General features: G+C 37.8%; 1 protein-coding gene across 3 annotated transcripts in view; it reads right to left on the bottom strand.

Moving 5' to 3' along the window:
- LOC150080668 (fibrillin-2-like) overlaps positions 1-21098 on the bottom strand; it is a 1460049-nt gene that overhangs the window by 621669 nt on the left and 817282 nt on the right. For all 3 annotated transcript variants that reach the window (XM_090381969.1, XM_090381968.1, XM_090381967.1), the window contains exon 30: positions 16649-16774. In XM_090381969.1, coding sequence (XP_090238095.1) covers positions 16649-16774 — 126 coding nt within the window. The remainder of the gene's footprint in view (positions 1-16648; positions 16775-21098) is intronic.

A 21098-nucleotide genomic window follows, 5' to 3' on the forward strand; every position in this document is an offset into this window, starting at 1 on the left:
GGATTTCACAGAGTAGGAGTATGCTATAGGCCTAATGACTCTGATGAGTATAATAAAAAACTGTACGGGGAAATAGAGTGGGCCAGTAAATCAGAGAGTCTTATAATGGGGGATTTCAATTTCCCAGATATTGACTGGAATTTGGGGGCTGGTCACTCACACACTAGCAAGGCTTTTGTGGATTTATTGGATGATTGTTTTCTACATCAGCATGTTCGGGAGGCAACTAGAGGGAGTAGTACTCTTGATTTGATTATCAGTAGTGATTCTTCATGCATTAAGAATCTGCAGGTAAATGAACCACTAGGTGGCAGTGATCACAGTGTGCTGAAGTGGGATTTACTCAAAGAGGTGACTACCATTAGGGGTAAAGGGAAGGGTTATTGCTTTCGTAAAGGCGACTACAATGGACTGAGACAGTATTTAAATTCTATACAGTGGGACCAACTGATGATGTTACCAACCGCAAATTCAAAATGGGAAGCATTCAAAGATCTTACCTTGGAAGCTCCTAGGCTCTACATACCAACTAAGAAATATTGTTCAAGGTTTAGGCCTAAGTGGATGTCAGATGAACTAATGAGACATATGGCAGAGAAGAAAAATGCATGGGATACATACAAATTAACATGTGACACAGAAGCCTATGATAGATACAATTTGATCTGTAACCAAGTTACAAAGGAGGTTAGGCAGGCGAAGGCAAATTAAGAGAAATCTTTGTCAAGGGATGCAAAGAAAAACAGCAAAGAGTTCTTTACTTATGTAAACTCTAGAAGGAAGGGGATGAATCAGATTGGTCCACTTGATATCGATGGGTCAACTGTTGATGATCCTGCTCAGGTAGCTAACAATCTGAATGAATATTTTGACATTCACACATGAGGAGTTATTCAGTGAGGGGAATTCAACTCTGCAGTAAGCTAGGGAAATCTTGTAATAACTGAGAGTAAAGTGGAGGAGAAATTGTTGAAGATAAATACAAGAAAGGCAGCTGGGGTGGATGGGATCTATCCAGTTATATAAAAGGAGGCAGCAAAGGAAGTAACCAAACCCTTAGCCATAATTATGAGAGCTCCGGGGAAGTACCCATGGACTGGAGATGTGCAAATGTGACCCCAATTCACAAAGGAGGATCAAAGGGCTACACAAGTAATTATAAACCTGTTAGTTTAACTTCTGTTCCTGGAAAATTAATGGAGGCACTGGTTAAAGAAGCACTGCAGGATCATCTAGACAAGACTTCAGTTATAGCTCAGACACAGAGGTGGAAGTCATTCTTGCACTGCTTCTATTGAAATGAGCAGAAGCCTGAAAAACAAGATGCAGGATATTTCAGAGACTGCTGGGAGTCATTGCAGTACAAGTAAACACATGGGTTGTGTTAGGGTAGCTAAGGATAGAAACAGGTGCATGTATACCTGCGTGTACACCAATGCTAGGAGTTTGGTAAATAAATTTGATGAATTTGAAGTATTGCTCAAAACATCAAAGGCAGATATTGTTGGGATATCAGAGACGTGGTGTCACACAGATATAAGTAATGCGGAACTGGAATTTGGGGAATACAATGTGTATAGAAAGGATAGACAGGACAGGAGGGGAGGAGGGGTTATGCTATTAGTTAAGAAACACATAAAGTCCAAGGAAGTGAAGCCAGACGACATCGATGGACAGGGCAGTGTCGAGTCAGTTTGGTGTGACATAAGCATAGGGAAATCAAAATTGAGAGTAGGAGTGTGCTGTAGGCCTAATGCCTCTGATGAGTATAATAAGATATTGTACAGGGAAATAGAGTGGGCCAGTAAATCAGAGAGTCTTATAATGGGAGATTTTAATTTCCCAGATATTGACTGGAATTTGGGGGCTGGTTACTCACACACTAGCAGGGCTTTTCTGGATTTATTGGATGATTGTTTTCTACATCAGCATGTTCAGGAGGCAACTAGAGGGAGTAATACTCTTGATTTGATTATCAGCAGTGATTCTTCATGCATTAAGAATCTGCAGATAAATGAACCACTAGGTGGCAGTGATCACAGTGTGCTGAAGTGGGATTTACTCAAAGAGGTAACTACCATTAGGGGTAAAGGGAAGGGTTATTGCTTCCGTAAAGGCGACTACGATGGACTGAGACAGTATTTAAATTCTATACAGTGGGACCAACTGATGATGTTACCAACAGCAAATTCAAAATGGGAAGCATTCAAAGAACGTATCTTGGAAGCTACTAGGCTTTACATACCAACTAAGAAATATTGTTCAAGGTTTAGGCCAAAATGGATGTCAGATGAACTAATGAGGCATATGGCAGAGAAGAAAAATGCATGGGATACATACAAATTAACACATGACACAGAAGCCTATGATAGATACAAGTTGATATGCAACCAAGTCACAAAGGAGGTTAGGCAGGCGAAGGCAGATTACGAGAAATCCTTGGCAAGGGATGCAAAGAAAAACAGCAAAGAGTTCTTTACTTATGTAAACTCTAGAAGGAAGGGGATGAATCAGATTGGTCCACTTGATATTGATGGGTCAACTGTTGATGATCCTGCTCAGGTAGCTAACAAACTAAATGAATATTTTGCATCGACATTCACACATGAGGAGTTAGTCAGCAAGGGGAATGCCAGAGGTGTATTCAACTCTAGCAGTAAGCTACAGAATCTTGAAATAACTGGGTGTAAAGTGGAGGAGAAACTGTTGAAGATAAACACAAGAAAGGCACCCGGGGTGGATGGGATCTATCCAGTTATATTAAAGGAGGCAGCAAAGGAAGTAAGCAAACCCTTAGCCATAATTATGAGAGCTTCCTTGGACTCAGGGGAGGTACCCATAGACTGGAAATGTGCAAATGTGACCCCAATTCACAAAGGAGGATCAAAGACTGACACAAGTAACTATAGACCTGTGAGCTTAACTTCTGTTCCAGGAAAATTAATGGAGGCACTGGTTAAAGAAGCACTGCAGGATCATTTAGACAAGACTTCAGTTATAGCTCAGACACAGCATGGTTTTGTTAAGGGGAAGTCTTGCCTGACCAACTTGATTGGATACTATGATGCAGTCACAAAAGAACTGGATGCAGGGAATAACTTTGATATTATATACTTGGATCTTAGAAAGGCTTTTGATACTGTTGCACATGGAAGACTGCTACACAAATTGGAGCAGTGTGACATTGGAGGCAAATTGCTGCTATGGATTAAGGGGTGGTTGAGTGGGAGAAGACAGAGAGTGGTAATCAATGGACACTGCTCATCGTGGACTAATGTTATTAGTGGAGTCCCTCAGGGCTCAGTGTTGGGTCCATTATTGTTTTCAGTATTTATAAATGATATCGATGATGGTATATCAAGCTTAATGTCCAAGTTTGCAGATGATACAAAGGTTGGCAGGGTTGTCAAGGACACTACTGACACTACACTGCTGCAACAGGATCTGGAAAGGTTGAGCAGATGGGCTAAGAGGTGGCAAATGAAGTTTAACATTGACAAATGTAAAGAACTACACATGGGAAACAGCAACCCCAGAGCAACGTATCAACTCTGTGGTACTACACTGACAGTGGTAGAGAATGAAAGGGACTTGGGGGTGATTGTGCAGGCAGGTATGAAGTTCTCTGAGCAGTGCAGACGGGCTGCAAGAGTAGCTCATGGAGTATTGTCAATGATATACAGGAATTTTTCCAGCAGGGATAAGGAGGTGATTATTCCATTGTACAAGGCAATGGTCAGGCCACACCTAGAGTACTGTATACAGGTCTGGAGGCCTCATTTCAAGAAGGATGTAGAGCTGCTGGAACGAGTACAGAGAAGGGCAACAAGATTAGTGAATGGAACAAAGGGGTGCTCTTATGAAGAAAGGCTTAAGTTTTGCAAATTACAGTGTCTGGAGACTAGGCACCAGCGAGGTGATCTGATAGAGGTGTATAAAGCCTTGAATGGTTTAAGCATGCTCAATGCTGATGGGATTCTTCCTCTAGCTCAGAAAAATCACCTGAGAGGGCATAAATTCAAATTGAGGAAAGACAGATGTAGGATAGACGTGCGGAAATTTGCCTTTAGCCAGCGGGTGGTTGGTTGGTGGAACAGATTGCCATCCCTTGTGGTGGAGGTTGATAGCCTAAATAAGTTTAAGGCTCAGCTGGACAGGTATTTTGAACGAACAGAGGGGTGAAGTGGAAGTGGGTTTTTTTTTTTTTTTTTTTTTTTTGGCTGATGCTGTATAAGCTTGCTTTCTTGCATCAAATGCCTCTACTAATGCTAATGCTAATGCTAATCATCTCCTTTTCCCTGCTAGCAAAATTCCTATATATCATTGACAAAACCCCATGACCTGCCCTGGCAGCCTGTCTGCATTGCTCAGAAAACTTTATATCTGACTGCACAATTAGTCCCAGGTCTTTTTCATTTTCTACCACCTTAAGTGTAGTACCACACAGTTGGTACGTTTCTCTGGGGTTACTTCTACCCATATGCAGTACTTTGCATTTGTCAAGGTTAAACTTTAGTTGCCACTTCTTAGCCCATCTGCCCAAATTATCTAGATCCTGTTGCAGTAGCACACTGCCATTACTGTCATTAACAACCCTGCCAACCTTTGTATCATCTGCAAACTTCTACATTAAGCCTAATATACCTTCATCAATATCGTTGATAAATATACAAAACAATAGTGGACCCAACACCGAACCCTGTGGGACTCCACTAATAACATTAGTCCACGAAGAGCAGCACCCATTGATTACCACCCTCTGTCTTCTCCCACTTAACCATCCTTTTATCCATTGTAGCAACTTACCCTTAATACCATTCTGCTCCAATTTGTACAATAGTCTTTCATGTGCAAGTGTCAAAAGCTTTGCTGAAATCCAAATAGATGATATAAAAATTATTTTTTGCATCCAGTTCCTTTGTAACCACATCATAATATCCTATCAAATTTGTCAGACAAGACTTTCCCTTAACAAACCCATGCTGTGTCTGAATTATAGCAGCAGTTTTGTCTAGATGATCCTGTAATGCATCTTTAACCAGTGACTCCATTATTTTACCCGGAACAGAAGTTAAACTAACTGGTCTGTAATTATTCGTGTCACCCTTCGATCCCCCCTTTGTGAATTGGGGATATATTTGCACATCTCCAGTCCGTGGGGACCTCCTCTGAGTCCAAGGATGCTCTCATAATTATGGCCAAGTGTTTGCTTAGTTGCTTTGCTGCCTCCTTTAATATAACTGGATAGATCCCATCCATCCCATGTGCTTTTCTTATGTTTAACTTCAACAATTTCTCCTCCACTTTGCTCTCAGTTATTACAAAATCATTAAGTATCCTGCTATAATTTGATAGCCTTCTGCCATTTCCAAATCTTAATAACTCCTCGTGTGTGAATGTAGATGCAAAATACTCATTCAGTTTGTTTGCTGTCTGTGCAGGATCATCAACAGTCGATTCATCGATATCAAGTGGACCAATCAGATTCATCCCCTTCCTTTTAGAGTTTATATAAGTAAAGAAATCCTTGCTGTTTTTCTTAGCATATTTTGCCAAGGATTTCTCGTAATATGCCTTTGCCTGCTTAAACTCCTTTGTGACCTGATTACAAACTAGCTTATATCTGCCATAGGCTTCTGAGTCGCTTGATAATTTATATGCATCCCATGCATTTTTCTTTTCTGTTAAGAGTCTCATTAGTTCATTTGATAACCATTTAGGCCTAAACCTTGAACAGTATTTCTTAATAGGTATGAAACTTTTAGTAGATTCCACGATTAATTCCTTGAATGCTTCCCACATTGAATTTACTGTATGTAACATCGGCAGTTTATCCCACTGTACAGAATTTACAAACTTTCTGAGACTACTGTACTCACCTTTATGGAAGCAAAAACCCTTTCCTTTACCCCTGATGGTAATTAAATCTTTAAGTAAATCCCACATCAGTACACTGTTATCACTGCCACCTAGTGGTTCCTTTATCTGCAAATTCTTAATACACGAATGATCACTGCTGATAACCGGACCAAGAGTATTTACTCTCTCTCTCTCTCTCTCTGGTTGCCTCTCGAACATGCTGCCGCAGAAAACAATCATCGAATAAATCCACAAAAGTTGGACTAGTGTGTGAGTGACCAACCCACAAGTTCCAGCCAATATCTGGGAAGTTAAAATCCCATTAAAATCCATCAAGTTTAACATTGATAAATGTAAATTACTACATATACGAAGCAGTAGCCCCAGAGTAACGTATCAACTCTGTGGTACTACACTGACAGTGGTAGAGAATGAAAACGACCTGATGGTAATTGTGCAGGCAGATATGAAGTTCTCTGAGCAGTGCAGATGGGCTGCAACAGTAGCTCATGGTGTCTTGTCAATGATATACAGAAATTTTTCTAGCAGGGATAAAGAGGTGGTTATTTTCTTGTATAAGGCAATGGTCAGGCCACACCTTTATTACTGTATATGGGTCTGGAGGTCTCATTTTAAGAAGGATGTAGAGCTGTTGGAACAACTACAGAGAAGGGCAACAAGATTAGTGAACAGAACAAAGGGTTGCTCTTACGAAGAAAGGCTTAAGTTTTGCAGATTACAGTGTTTGGAGACTAGGCACTGGCGAGGTGATCTGATAGAGGTGTATAAAGTCTTGAATGGTTTGAGCATGCTCAATGCCGATGGGATTCTTACTCTTGCTCAGAATAATCACCTGAGAGGGCATAAATTCAGATTGAGGAAAGACAGATGTAGAAAGATGTGCGGAAGTTTGCCTTTAGCCAGCAGACAGTTGATTGGTGGAACAGGCTTTCATCTTTTGTTGTGGAAGTTGATAGCCTAAATAAATTTAAGACTGAACTGGATAGGTATTTGAAATGTATGGAGGGGTGAAATAGGAGCTTCTTTTTTTTTTTTGGCTGATGCTGAATAAGCTTGCTTTCTTGCATCTTAGGCCTCTACTAATGCTAATCTCAAACTTCCACAATGAGATGGAAGTTTGTTCCAGCAATCAATTACCCGCTAGCTAAAGGAAAATTTCTGCACATCTATTCTACAACTGTATTTCCTCAATTAATTTATTACATGAATTTATGTCCCTTCAGGTTTGTAATGTGAGCAATTGGATGAAACCCGTCAAAATTGAGACAATTCAACCCATTCAAGGCCTCATACACCTCAATCAGATCACATCACTTCGCAGGTGTCTAGTCTCTAGATGTTGCAATATGCAGTCTTAAGCCTTACTTTGTAAGAGGACCCCCACTACATCCCCCTCACCAATATTGTTGCCCTTCTCTGTACTCGCTCAAACAACTCTACATCCTTTCAAAAATGCAGCCTCCAGACCTGTACTCAAGCAGTACCCAAAGAGTGGCCCAACCAACACCTTATACAAATGGATAATCACCTCCTTTTCCCTACTAGCAAAATTTCCTTTATAACTTTGACAATATCCCATGTCCTGCTCTGGCAGTCTGTCTGCACTGTCAGAAAACTTCACATCTAACTGCACAATTACTCCTAGGTCTTTTTCATTTTTAACCATCTTAAGTATACTACAACTCAGTTGGTACAGTTCTCTGGGGTTACTGCTACCCGTATACAGTATTTACGTTTGTCAATGTTAAACTTCAGTTGCCACTTCTCAGCTCAGTTGCCACTTCTCAGCCCATCTGCCTAACGTTTCTAGATCCTGTTGCAGTAACACATTGCTATTACTGTCACTAACAACTCTGACAACATTTATATCATCTGCATACTTGGATATTAAGTGTGATATACCTTCATCAATATCATTGATAAATATACAAAACAACAGTGGGTCCAACTCTGGATCCCGGGGGACTCCACTAATAACATTATTCCAAAAAGAGCAGTGTCTATTGATTGCCACCGTTTTCTTCCACTCAATCACCCTTTTACCCATTGTATCAACTTGCTCTTAATACTATACTGCTTCAATTTGTACAGTAGTCTTCCATGTGCAACAGTATCAAAAGCTTTCCTGAAATCCAAGTATATGATATCAAAATTATTTTTTGAATCCAGTTCCTTTGTGACCACATCATAGTATCCAATCAGATTAGTCAGACAAGACTTCCCCTTAAAAAATCCATGCTGTGAATTATTACTGCTATCTTGCATAGATAATCCTGCAATGCTTCTTTAATCAGTGACTCCATTATTTTTCCCAGAACAAAAGTTAAACTAAGAAATCTGTAATTACTCGTGTCACCCTTAAATCCAGTTTTGTGATTTGGAGATACATTTGCACTTCTCCAGTCTGTGGGGACTTTCTTTGAATCAAAGGAAGAAGCTCTCATAATTATGGTCAAAGGTTTTCTTACTTCCTTTTCTGGCTCCTTTAATATAACTGGATAGATTCCATTCACCCTAGGTGCCTTTCTTATGTTTTACTTCAACAATTTCTCTTCCACTTTGCTCTCAGTTATTACAAAATATTTATTAAGCTCCCTGTTAGAGTTTAATAAGCTTCTGTCCTACACTTCCCTAAAGAATTCTCATGTATGAATGTCCGAGTGGACAGAAATCACGAGTAAGCCCACCTTTCATCCAGATAAGGGCAGTCACATGGCAAGGTCTTGAGTCCACTAGTTCATGAAAGCGTTTCACAGGTATTTCTATCCATGCTTGCTGCATCGCTGTCCTTAATTCCATCACATTCCAAAGCTTGAATGGACCCTTCCACAGCATCCCAAAGATGCTCCACAGGGTTCATGTCCAGTAAACAGGGAAGCCATTCCATGGTGGTAAAATCTGCGGAATGCTCTCTGAACCATGTTCTAGTCACCACGGCTCTCTGGGGATGCACACTGTCCGAATGGAAGAATCTATTGCCCTGTGGGTGCTTGATGACTATGAAGGAATGCAGATATTCTTCAAGGATGGTCATGTAACCTGGACCATTCAGAGGTGCATCTAGACGTACCAGAGGTCCCAACATGTGACAGCTGAACATGCCCCAGACCATTACCGAAAGACCACCTGCGTTAACAGTTCCATGTTGACATGATGGATGCTTAGCTTTGTGTGGTTTCCACAAGATACACACCCTCCCATCCACTTGAAATAACTGGAAACAGGACTCATCAGACCAGGAGACCTGTCTCCAATCATCCAAGGTCCAGTGTTGTTCTTTCGCCCAGTTGAGGAGTGGAGTCCTATGTTGCAGGACATTCAGTGTTAGCAACATCCTGTTGCAGTATTAGCAATGGGACTCTGGTTAGTCGGTGTCTCCCATAACCTATTGCAGCTAATGTTCAACGGATAGTCTTGGTAGAGACGTTTCTGGCACTTCACTCGTTGAAGTCGGCAGTGATTTGTGCCTCTGTCGCTCTCCAGTTGGCTGAAACAATGAGAGACAGACGTCAGTGGCCACATCCATCCATCCACCACCTTTCACCATCCATAGTGCTGTCCACGATGAGATGTTATAATGGAAACGATGCATTCCCAATACACTCTTGATACTGTATAATGGGGATAGTGCAATTTCTGTAACATCTTCATGATAGAGTGACTCATGCATCGGGCACTCACTATCATCACTCTTTCAAAGTTGTTAACTCATAACGTTTATCCATACTGACATCGAATTACCATCTACGTTAATGCAGCAATGCAGTGTACCTATATACTTGACAATCTCTGGGTTTATCCACTAGGGAAAGGGATGACACCATCAAGTTGCCCAGGAACAAGGTATACCATGAATTCTATCCTTTCAGTGTAGATGCAAAATATTCATTCAGTTATCTGAACAGGATCATCAACAGTTGAAACATCGATATCAAGTTGACCAATCTGATTCATCCCCTTCCTTCTAGAGTTTATATAAGTAAAGAATTCCTTGCTGTTTTTCTTAGCATCCTTGCCAAATATTTCTCGCAATCTGCATTCACTTGGTAACCTCCTTTGTGACTTGATTACAGACTAGCTTATATCTACTATAGGCTTCTGTGTCGAATGATAATTTATATGCATCCCATGCATTTTTCTTCTCTGCCACGAGTCTCATTAGTTCATCTAAAAACTATTTAGGCCTAAACCTTGAACAGCATTTCTTAGTTGGTATGCAAATCCTAGTAGCTTCCATGATAAATTCCTTGAATGCATCCCATTCAGAATTTGCTGTTGGAAACATCATCATCAGTTGGTCACTGTATAGAATTTAAAAACTGTCTGAGACCACTGTATTCACCCTTCCCTTTACTCCTGATGGTAATTATATCTTTAAGTAAATCCCACATCGGTACATTGTGATCGCTGCCACCTGTTTGTCATTTGTTGTAACATAAGCACTGCATCTAGTGCCTATGTTACAACAAACTAACTCAATATTGCACTGTCCTTCTACGTCAACTGGATGCACTTCCTTAGATTTTATGTGTTTCTTAATTAACAGCATAACCATGCCATTCCTATCCTGTCTATCCTTCCTGTACACATTGTACTCTCCAAATTCCAATTCTGCACTGCTTATATCTGTGTGACAACATGTCCCTGATATCCCAACAATATCTGCCTTTAATGTCTTGACCAGCACTTCAATTCCATCAAATTTATTTATTATACTCCTAGAATTTGTGTACATACAAGTAAACATGTACCTATTCTTATTCTTAGTTACCCTAACACAGCCCATGTATTTATTTGTTTCGTGACTTCCACCAGTCCCTGAAACCACCAGCACCCCACCGTCCAGACCACTGCTCATTCTAATAGAAGCATTGCAAGAATCACTTTCACTTCTGCCTGCAGAAGTGAAAGTGAAACTACTGTTAACATTTTAGTCTGTGAATCCCCTGTAGAAGCAATGTCTCCTGTTAACAAGCACAGACCACGCTCAGAAAAAAAACTCTACCCACGAGCCTTTCGCAATCTCTCCAGGGCTGAATTGATTGACAAGGCTCTCATCATGTACTCCCTCTTATCGAGTCTGAGCAGAATTGCAGACATTTTCAAATTTAACCCTAACTTGCACGACTTTTTTTCAATATTGACCCGTACTTGTTAAGTAAATCTGCATATTTCCTACTCTTAATGTCATTAGTGCCAACCTATACCACAATATCATCCTCTGTGCCCTAAAAACATGATATCTGCTCTACAACATCATCTTTTGCCTCTGGTAGACATACCCCTGGTCCTATTCTTTTTAACACAATATATTAACTGTCTCCTTGACAATATAGTCACCGACAACTAACTCCTGTGGGACCAGTGCATTCTGCCTTGGAGATTGCCATTATGTTGCCTGATGCACAAGAGTGAGCTCTTGTGTTGAGTTGGACAGCTGAGAGCTTGATGGGTCCCCCCACTGTAATACCTTCAAGGGCACATACCTTACTCTTCCAACTCTCATAAGTGCCCATCAGAATGCTTTGTTGGCACCTAATTTCTTGACACTCTCTGCACCTAGCACACACAAAGACTTCCTCCTTGGCTAGATCATGTCCTATTCCAGAAATGTCCACAAACATTTCACAAATCACACATTCTTTTAGGCTGTGATGTGTTGGAGAATCGCCCTCCTTGGTTCTCCCCAAAGTCACAGCACCCCTGCTGCCTTGTGCCCATTGCTTTGCTGCTCTAGTCTAGGACATGATATCCGATTGAATACTATTGATTAACAATTAAAGTTAATAAGATTAATAAATTTAATTACTTAATTATCAATAATATACTATTTAATAGATTTCTAAATGCAGTGATATGTATTATGCTATCTAGTTTTATGTTAGAGCTACCTATTTAGCACAATTAAAAATTTGAATTCCTTACCACTCACTCTATACTAAAACAATAGCAGCAACATTTGAACAAAACAACAGGTTTATGTATATTAAGCAGTAACCTACAAAATCTCTATCTAAATTAAAAATAAAAATAACGAGCGGAACTAGGCCTATAAAGTTACTTATAAAGTACAATATAATATGACAATTAAGTAAATAAAATGGCAAAAAACTTATGATTTTTTGGAGCTTGTAATTCATAGCTTGCACTTGTAATGACACTCCACGCCCTCATGTAAGTCATCAAATGTGGACATTTTAGGAATATTGGGCAAACAGAAAAGGGGGGGTTCAAACAAAAATGAGGGTAGGAGTATGTAATTGGCCTAATGACCTTGATGAGTAAAACGCACAACTCTTCAGTTAAAGGGGGATTTTTACTTTCCAGATATTGACTGAACTTGTGGTTTGGCCACTCACACAATAGCAAAACCTTTTGTGGATTTATAGGATGACTGTTTTCTACAGCAGCATGTTAGAGAGGCAAAAAAAGAGAGCAATACTCTTGATCTGATATCCTTAGATCAGTAGTGATTCTTCATGCATTAAGAATCTGTGATCACGGTGCCCTGATGTGAAATTTACTTAAATATGTAACTACCATCAAAAGTAACGGGAAGGGTTTTTGCTTTTGTAAAGTGACTAATGACCTTGATGGTCTCAGATAGTTTGTAAGTTACATACAGCCGGACCAACTGATGATTATCAACAGCGAATTCTAAATTGGAAGAATTCAGAGAAATAATTAGAGAAGCTGGTAGGCTTTTCATACCAACTAAGAAATATTGTTCGAGGCTTATACCTAACTGAATATCAGACGAAATAATGAGACTTGTGGCAGAGAAGAAAAATGCATGGATGTAAACAGATTGTCAAGTGATACAGAAGCCTACAGTAGATTCAAAGCAATCTACAATTACGTCACAAAGGATGTTAAGCAAACTAAGGCCAATTATGAGACATCTTTGGCAAAGGATGCAAAGAAAAATAGCAAACACATCTTTATTTATTTAAAAACTAGGAAGAAGGGGACGAATCACATTGTTCCCCTCGATATTGTTCATTTAACTGTTGATGATCCTGCTTATGTGGCTGAAAAACTGCATACATATTTTGTATCTGCATTCACACGAAGAATTCTTAGCACTAGAACTGCCACAACAGTCAGTTTGATCATTTTTGCAGTTGTGTAGTCTCTGTAACTACAGCAGTGTAAGCCCATGACATTTTTTAACTTTCCATTAGATTACAGCATGCACAATTGTATATAATTTTGCACACATTTTTCTTTTAAATTTTAGCTCTATACCAAAGCAGTCAATTTGACTGTTTGCAAAATTCTGATAAAATTAGCTAATTTTTATACAGTCAATCAAGTTTTTGCATTTATTTACCTTGTGACAAACATTTGTGATTCAAAACACTCTATGGTTTGTGCAAGTACATGCCCAGGTGTGTGAGTCTGCACATCTGTGCATGCCACTTCAGGTCTGAGCATGTATACAAGTCACAACTATATATTGTTGCACTGTGCCATTGTAGTTTAGTCTGGATGAAACTTTATACGTGGAAAGGCATTTCAACAATTTTTACAGTGCTAGTTTGACTGTGTTTCTAAAATGTGGCAATCTCATGGTTTCACCCAAGAACAGATTCAAAAAGGTCTAGAGAAATTAGAAAAAAGCTATCTGAAAATGAGTCTGAAAAGAAGAGTGTAAATTAATTATTGAAAGAGATGAGAAATCTAATAGTAGTGAAAATAATACTTCTCATCCTTGTACATCAAGTGATACTGCAAATGATAATACATGGCATCATAATTGTAAAAACCATATGTGTCTATCAATGGGCACCAAACATACTTCAAAATCTGGTGGTCCTTCAGTTGGATGTGCACTACAAAGGAACATAATTCACAATAATCCTGGGGCCAACTCCTTATTCAAGAGAAATGTATGTATGGATTCTGTAGTAAGTGTGTTTCATATATTTGTAGACATTTTAATGATAGAACATGTTCAGAATTGCACTGAAATCAAAGCACAGAGACAAATGAAGAATAATAATGGGTCTAAACCATACAAAAACTTGTTGCTTTTATCACTATACTTTTAGCTCTTGGAGCATATGGTGCTAGAAATTTAGAACTGGACAGTTTTTAATCAATTGTGTGGATGTCTAAATTTTTTCATGATACCATATCACATAACTTTCGTGAAATTGAGCAGCTCATAAAATTCAGCATATATTCTTCAAGGAAGGAGCATACAGGAAATGATAAATTTGCTTTCACTTCAGAAATATAGTGCAAATTTATTTCCAACTGCAAAGCTATATAGCTGGAGCAAACATTACAAAGGATGAGCAGCTATTTCCAACTAAAGCTAGATGACAGTTCACCAAGTAGATGACCAAAAAAAACCAGACAAATTTGGTATAAAGCTTTGGTTGACAACTGATACAACTTAAAAATATCTACTGAATGGCTTTTCTTATTTGGGGAAAGATGATATGTGCCCAGCTAGTCAACTACTTTCTGAATATGTCATCCTACAACTAATGGAACCATTTTTGAATCAAGGTAGAAATGTAACCACTGATAACTTCTCTGCCAGTTTTGAATTGGCAAAGAAATTAGTCCAAAAAAATACCAATATAGTGGGAACTGCAAATTGTGCTCATAAAGAAGTTCCAACATCCATAAAAAAGAAGGTACAATTATATTCCACTTCAGTTTTCAAACTTGATGATTGCTCGGCTGAATTATCAGCCCAAAGCAAATAAAAATGTCAAAATTTTAAATGCACTTCATACAACTCTTGCAATAAGTAATGGTACTAAGAAGAAGCCTGACACAGTATTATATTACAATGAAACAAAGTACAGGGTTGATGTTTTAGATCAAATGGCTAAAAAATATTCAATAAAAGTAAGTTCATGTAGATGACCGGTTTACATCTTTAATGATATATTAGATCTTGCAGTAATCAAAAATGAAATTATTTATAAAGACAGGGAAAGTTATGAAGAGAAGAGATTTTATATTGAATCTAGCTGCAGAACTCAGAAAAGAAAAGAAAAGTTTCACAGAAAGCAGCAGCTCAAACAAGTAACAATAGCAGGCATATAAAATCTCCCAAAAGGCATCAAAGCCAAATTAGGTGAAGCAAAGCAAACAAAACTACAGAAATGTGCACTATGTGTAAAAAAGTATGTATGCAGAAAGTGCACAGAAAATTGAAAAAAAAACTGTCATTTGTTTAAACTGTGCAAATTAATTTATAAACTTCAGTTTATTTCCTAGACAAAAAAAAAGTTTTGTGTTCTAATTTTTGCTATCAGAAATATTACTTTTTGTATAACCATAAGCACAACACTATGTACTGTTGCCAGTTACTTTATATCAATGCTTATATTACAATGTTGAAAACACAACTTAAAAGTATATTTTATGCACAGCAGTCAAAATGACTGGCAACAACAGTTTCAGGCATTTTCACTAGCCAGCAGTTCTAGTGTCAAGGAAGGGGATGGGAGAGGTTTAGCCAGTGAAGTGGAGTTCACTCAGTTTTACTACTTGTTGCTACTTTACTAGCATCTACAGATTGGCAATGTACCTACAACAAGCTTTTGCATTGTTTTGATACACTGGAAGCAGCCCATTTAACAGCAAAATACATAAATGATGACAGATAACTAACAAACATTAGTTAGAGAACAATTTGTTATATACACAAATTCTGAAATTTCCATACTTGAATAATTATTCAATATTAAAAGGTTATTCAGAATTTTCATTCTACAAATTTTGTGAATAATGAAAATAATACTATATCTAATACTAGTATTATAAAATTTGATGCCATGAAATATATAATACTTTCAATGAATATTTGTGCATCAAGGAAAAGTAAGGAAAAGGTTATGTTTGAGGAATAGATGGAGGGGTATTTCATGGAAAATCAAATTGTTATTAATTTGCAAGTTGGCATAGAAAGAAGAGGATATGAAAAAGTTTCGGGAAAGTCTGGAAAAGGAGAAAGAAATGAAGAGGGGAAAAGAATGTTATACTTATGCTTGAGAAATGGACTTAGAATTGGGAATGGACGGTTCCAAAAGCAGGATAGTAACATATACAGTATATGACGTGTAGCTAGGAGGGGTAACAGAAATCGATAATTGACTACATGTTGATTAGTAGTGACCTATGGGCAAGAGTGAAGGATATTAAGGTACTACCAGGAATAGTAATAATTCATAAGACTACTTATATGGGTACTATTCTAGCATTACTAGCATTAATTAAAGAGAAACTGCTGTGAGACAAATGATGGAAAAACATTACAAGTATGAAAGGGATCTGTGCATGGCTTTTTTAGATTTTGAAAGAATATGATAGCATAGAGAAAAGAAAGGTATGGAAAGTTAAGGAAACAGGGATTAGGAAAGTTGTTGATAGAGGGTATTAAAAATCTATACAGAGGGACTGAAAGTTGTGTGAAAACAATTGTTGGAACAGGCTCGTTTGAAATTAATAATGGAAAGAAACAGAGTAGTGCATTCTCACCTCTATTCTTCATATTGCTATTGGATTATATAGAGACAATGCTGTAGCGAGATGAATTGAGACAGAAAAAAAAATTAAAATGATGACATTTGCTGATGATTTGTTGAATCATGGTAGATGGGGAGGAGAAAAGTAACACAGTACGTGGAAGTGCATTTTTAAATATTACAAAGGAGAATCATCTGATGTGCCTTTATACTTTTAAAATTTAAGTCTAAAATGGAAAGTCATCAGGAAAAAGTTTAATAAAAATTCAACTCACCTGTGCATCCCTTTTCATGAAGTTTCACAGTATGACCAAGATCACAATGACAAGCATATGATCCCTGAGTATTTTCACATTGCCCATTTAAGCAAACATTTGGATTTAGAACACATTCATCAACATCTGTAGAATATATAACAACCTTCTTAAAACAAAAATAATTTAAGCAATTATTTTATCATTATTACTACATATATCATAAAGAAATGCCAATACTTGAAAAAAACTGTTATAATCCACTTACCGGTCACTTGCTGTTATTGTTTGTTGTTTGCTATTTGGTTTTTATGAGCATTAGCAACTAAGGCCATATGTCTCTGGGGATATGTGGTGGTCATTCCCTGACCTTTCCACAACCTCTGTATTTGGGGGGCACGGCTTGAACCCCGGTCTAATCAAGAAGCGTGTGCTATGCACTGCTACTCCTACCCACCTGGCTGCGGAGGCACCCAGTCACTTGCATGCATGCAGTTACTAATATTACTAGAAGCAATACAGGTGGTGATCCTGCTGCAGAGTAACTATATTGAAAAGCACAACTACTTTAAATATAGTCACTAGTTTCAATGGTTTCAAAACATTATTAAATTTTTTTTCTTTACAATCATCAACATCAGATTGTATCAATGATTTGACTCATGTTAAGTTATCAGAATAACTTTCTATACACAATCAAGGCATCAGAAAGGAAGGCAAATGGGATATTTGTCTCCAGTAGGGTACAATTAAACCTCTGAAATCTGGTAGCCTATTAGCTCTAGCACCACCCAACAATTATATATATATATATAACCTGCAAATTAATTTTTTCAGGTTGATCATTAGCTGATTGACGATTAACCTGAGAAGCATATAGCTGACTGTACAAAGTGGAGATTCCTTCTCAAAATCATAAAAAGTTTTTACTGTGCACTAACGATATAGGAAAATTATTTAACAGGTCATGGTTGCCAGCTGCTATTCAGGAACAAAATGGAGAGTCATTTATAATTAGCAATGGATTATTCAGAGTTTAAGCATTTCACAATTTGTAGATGACACATTTGTTGGTATAACCCATTCAATGAGCACTGACAAAAGTGCAAATTGTCAGTGTTATTTCGAAAATGATACACTTTCATGGTAGCATGGTAATTTTCCCACTTTCATCCAGTGGCAACACTACCAAATTTGCAGCAAAAGAGCTAATGACCTAGGAGATTGTGGGGATTCAAAACACAAACACAGGTAATTATATTATGTAAAAGATTTGCATTTTTAAACAAATTCAAAGGTGGAACATTGTGAGACTGTTGGTGTTGGTTTCTCAAATAATATTTTTACTCTAATGTACAGTAAAATACTTTTCCATTACCTTTCTCAGATTGAAAGAAAGTTGAAGTCGATTGTCATATTTTTAATGTTTTTTTTTTTTTTTTTTTTAATGATTATACAACCACAAAATCTGGAAATTTTACAATTTGGCAGGGATTAAGTCTGAAGGTTGCCAGAATTGGGAGGTCCAACTGCACTAGAATTTGGACAACATAATGACATAACTGAAATTCAAAATTTTATTGTGCTACAAAATCATTTTCATGTAATAAGAATTTCAAAAAATTAGACACTAAATGTTGATCATAACACAAATAAATAGTTAGACAGAACTATAGAAATATAAAAATTTATTATATTGTGTGGGCTATTTCACTGTTACCTTCATAACTTTTACATTATTTTACATTTATTTATAACATTACATTATGCATTTTTAATAAATTGGGGAACAGACTTCTTATAAATATTCAAAGGTACCACTTCCCACAAGGCCTCCCTACCAAAAAAGGAGATTGACAACCACAATGCCACTTGGAGCAGGGGTGGGGGTGGTACTGGCAAAAGACAGTCTGAGGATAGCTAGCTTCCAGTGGAAGCTACATATGCTAACAAAACCAGAAGACCACCCATTTAAACTGCAAAAATCTCTAAAAGCAATAAAAAAAAGATATATATATATGTATATATATGTATATATATATATAAGTTCACTGAAGAAACAAATCTCTTTCATAAGGATTATTTTAGATTTATTTATATTATACATCCTGATCCTTTATTAAAGATGGCACTGAAGAGTTAAACCTAATTATTGCTATTTACAAAATGGATTCCACTAGGTAGGTTTGCTATACAGCATCCTGAGAAAAATAATACATTCTAATAGCATTGTATCTTCTTCCAGTCACATAGCTCCCTGAGGAGCTGTTGTGGCCACCAACAACTTCCTCCAACTGCATCGATCGTGTGCTATACAAGCAATATCACAAAGTGTCAGAAGTTCATTGATCCCATCCTTCCACCTAGTAGCAGGTCTTCCTCTACACCTCTTCCCCTCGGTTTTTCCTTCCATTATATTCTTCAGAAAGTTTTCGATTCTTACTATATGACCAAAAAACTTGAGTTTTCTTTTGTTGATGCTATGAAGAAGAATTTTAGGCCTGCCATTCAATACCCACTAATTTATTCTTCGATTCAAGTAAGCAATAAGCAGTATTCTCTTGTAACACCACATTTCAAATGCCTCAATTTTCTTTCTGTCAACTCTTTTCAGATTCCATCCTTCACATCCATAAGTGGCAAATGGAAAAAATTAACGAATCAATTCTCAGTTTCATCTTTAGGAGCAGATCATGATCTCTCCATAATTTTATCAGATCAGCGACCAACATTTTAGCAATTGCCTGTCGTCTCTTTACATCGTTTGAGCAGTCACTATTTTTATTTATTCTTGACCCTAAGTAATCAAATTCATCAACTTCTTCAATATCTTCCCATTAACCTTCACTTTACTGGAACCATAATTTTAGTTTTACACACATTCAGAAACAATCCTTTTTTCTTACTTGCTTCACATACTCTCCTCACAGTTTCTTTAAGATGATCCTTAGAATTACAAATTAGCACACTATCATCTGCATAATGAAAGTTGTTTATCTTCAGTCCTCCAATTTTGATGCCAGTCTCTAAATCTTCCAAAGCTTCACGCATAATATCTTCGGCATAAAGATTAAAAAGGTGAGGTGACAAAATACAATCCTGCCTGACACTGTTACCTATTATGAAAAAGTCTGTGTTTCCCATTTCTGTTCTCCCAGTTCCTTCCTGTTCCTGGTAAAGTAGCCTAATCAGCTGAATTATGTGGATTGAGAAATCCATAATAATCAATGTTTCCCATAGTTTCTCATGTGGTTTGTTTGTTGTTTGGTTTTTAGGAGCATTAGCAACTAAGGCCATATTGCTCCGGAACATGCGGTGGTCATTCCCTGACCTTTCCGCATCCTCCGTATTTGGTGGTGACGGGCTCGAACCCCGGTCTAATCAAGAAGCGTGTGGTACTCACTGCTGCTCCTTCCCACCTGGCTACGGAGAGGCCAGTTTCTCATGTTGAACACAATCAAATGCTTTTGCATAATCTATAAAACACAAAACAACTGGAACAGTGAATTCTTTGCATTTTTCTTGGTATGGGGATGAAAATTGATTTCTTCCAATATGATGGCCACTGTCCCATTTCCCAAATTTTTAAAATCATTTTATGAAAAAACTCAGCACCCTTCACACCTGTAGCTTTAATCACTTCCACAGGGATTTCAACAATTCCAGGTGATTTGCAACACGTTAGTTCTCTGATGGCTTTTCCGACTTCTTCCTTCCGTGGTACTGGTTCATGATCACACTCTTGAACAGGGAATGGCAGATCATTAGTGCCAGAAGAGGTGCTCAGAAGAGCTGCTCACACTATTCTTTCTACCTTCCTTTGATTGTGTTCTCCTCTGTTAAAATTTCCCCTTTGTCCTTAATTATATTCAGTTTTGGTCGGAACTTTTGTCTTAAGGACTTAATTACATCATACAACTTTTTAGTGTTGTTTCATTTGTTGTGCTATTCAATTTCTTTACAATAGAAGCAGTGCAAGTGATTCTTGCACTGCTTCTATTGCAATGAGCAGCAGCCTGGAAAACAAGATGCACGATATTTCAGAGATTGCTGGGAGTCATTGCGGTACAAGTAAACACATGGGTTGTGTTAGGGAAGCTAAGAATAGGAACAGGTGCATGTATACTTGCGTGTACACCAATGCTAGGAGTTTGGTAAATAAATTTGATGAGATTGAGGTATTGCTCAAAACATCAAAGGCAGATATTGTTGGGATATCAGAGACGTGGTGTCACACAGATATAAGGAATGCAGAACTGGAATTTGGGGAGTACAATGTGTACAGAAAGGATAGACAGGATAGAAAGGGAGGAAGGGTTATGCTATTAGTTAAGAAACACATAAAATCCAAGGAAGTGAAGCCAGTTGACATCGTTGAACAGTGCAGTGTCGAGTCAGTTTGGTGTAACATAAGCATTGGGAGATCAAAATTGAGAGTAGGAGTGTGCTATAGGAGGCCTAATGACTCTGA

The sequence above is a fragment of the Mastigoproctus giganteus genome, chromosome 9 (assembly GCF_048544385.1).
Source record: "Mastigoproctus giganteus isolate SK-2022 chromosome 9, ASM4854438v1, whole genome shotgun sequence".
In the NCBI taxonomy this organism is placed as follows: Eukaryota; Metazoa; Arthropoda; class Arachnida; order Uropygi; family Thelyphonidae; genus Mastigoproctus; species Mastigoproctus giganteus.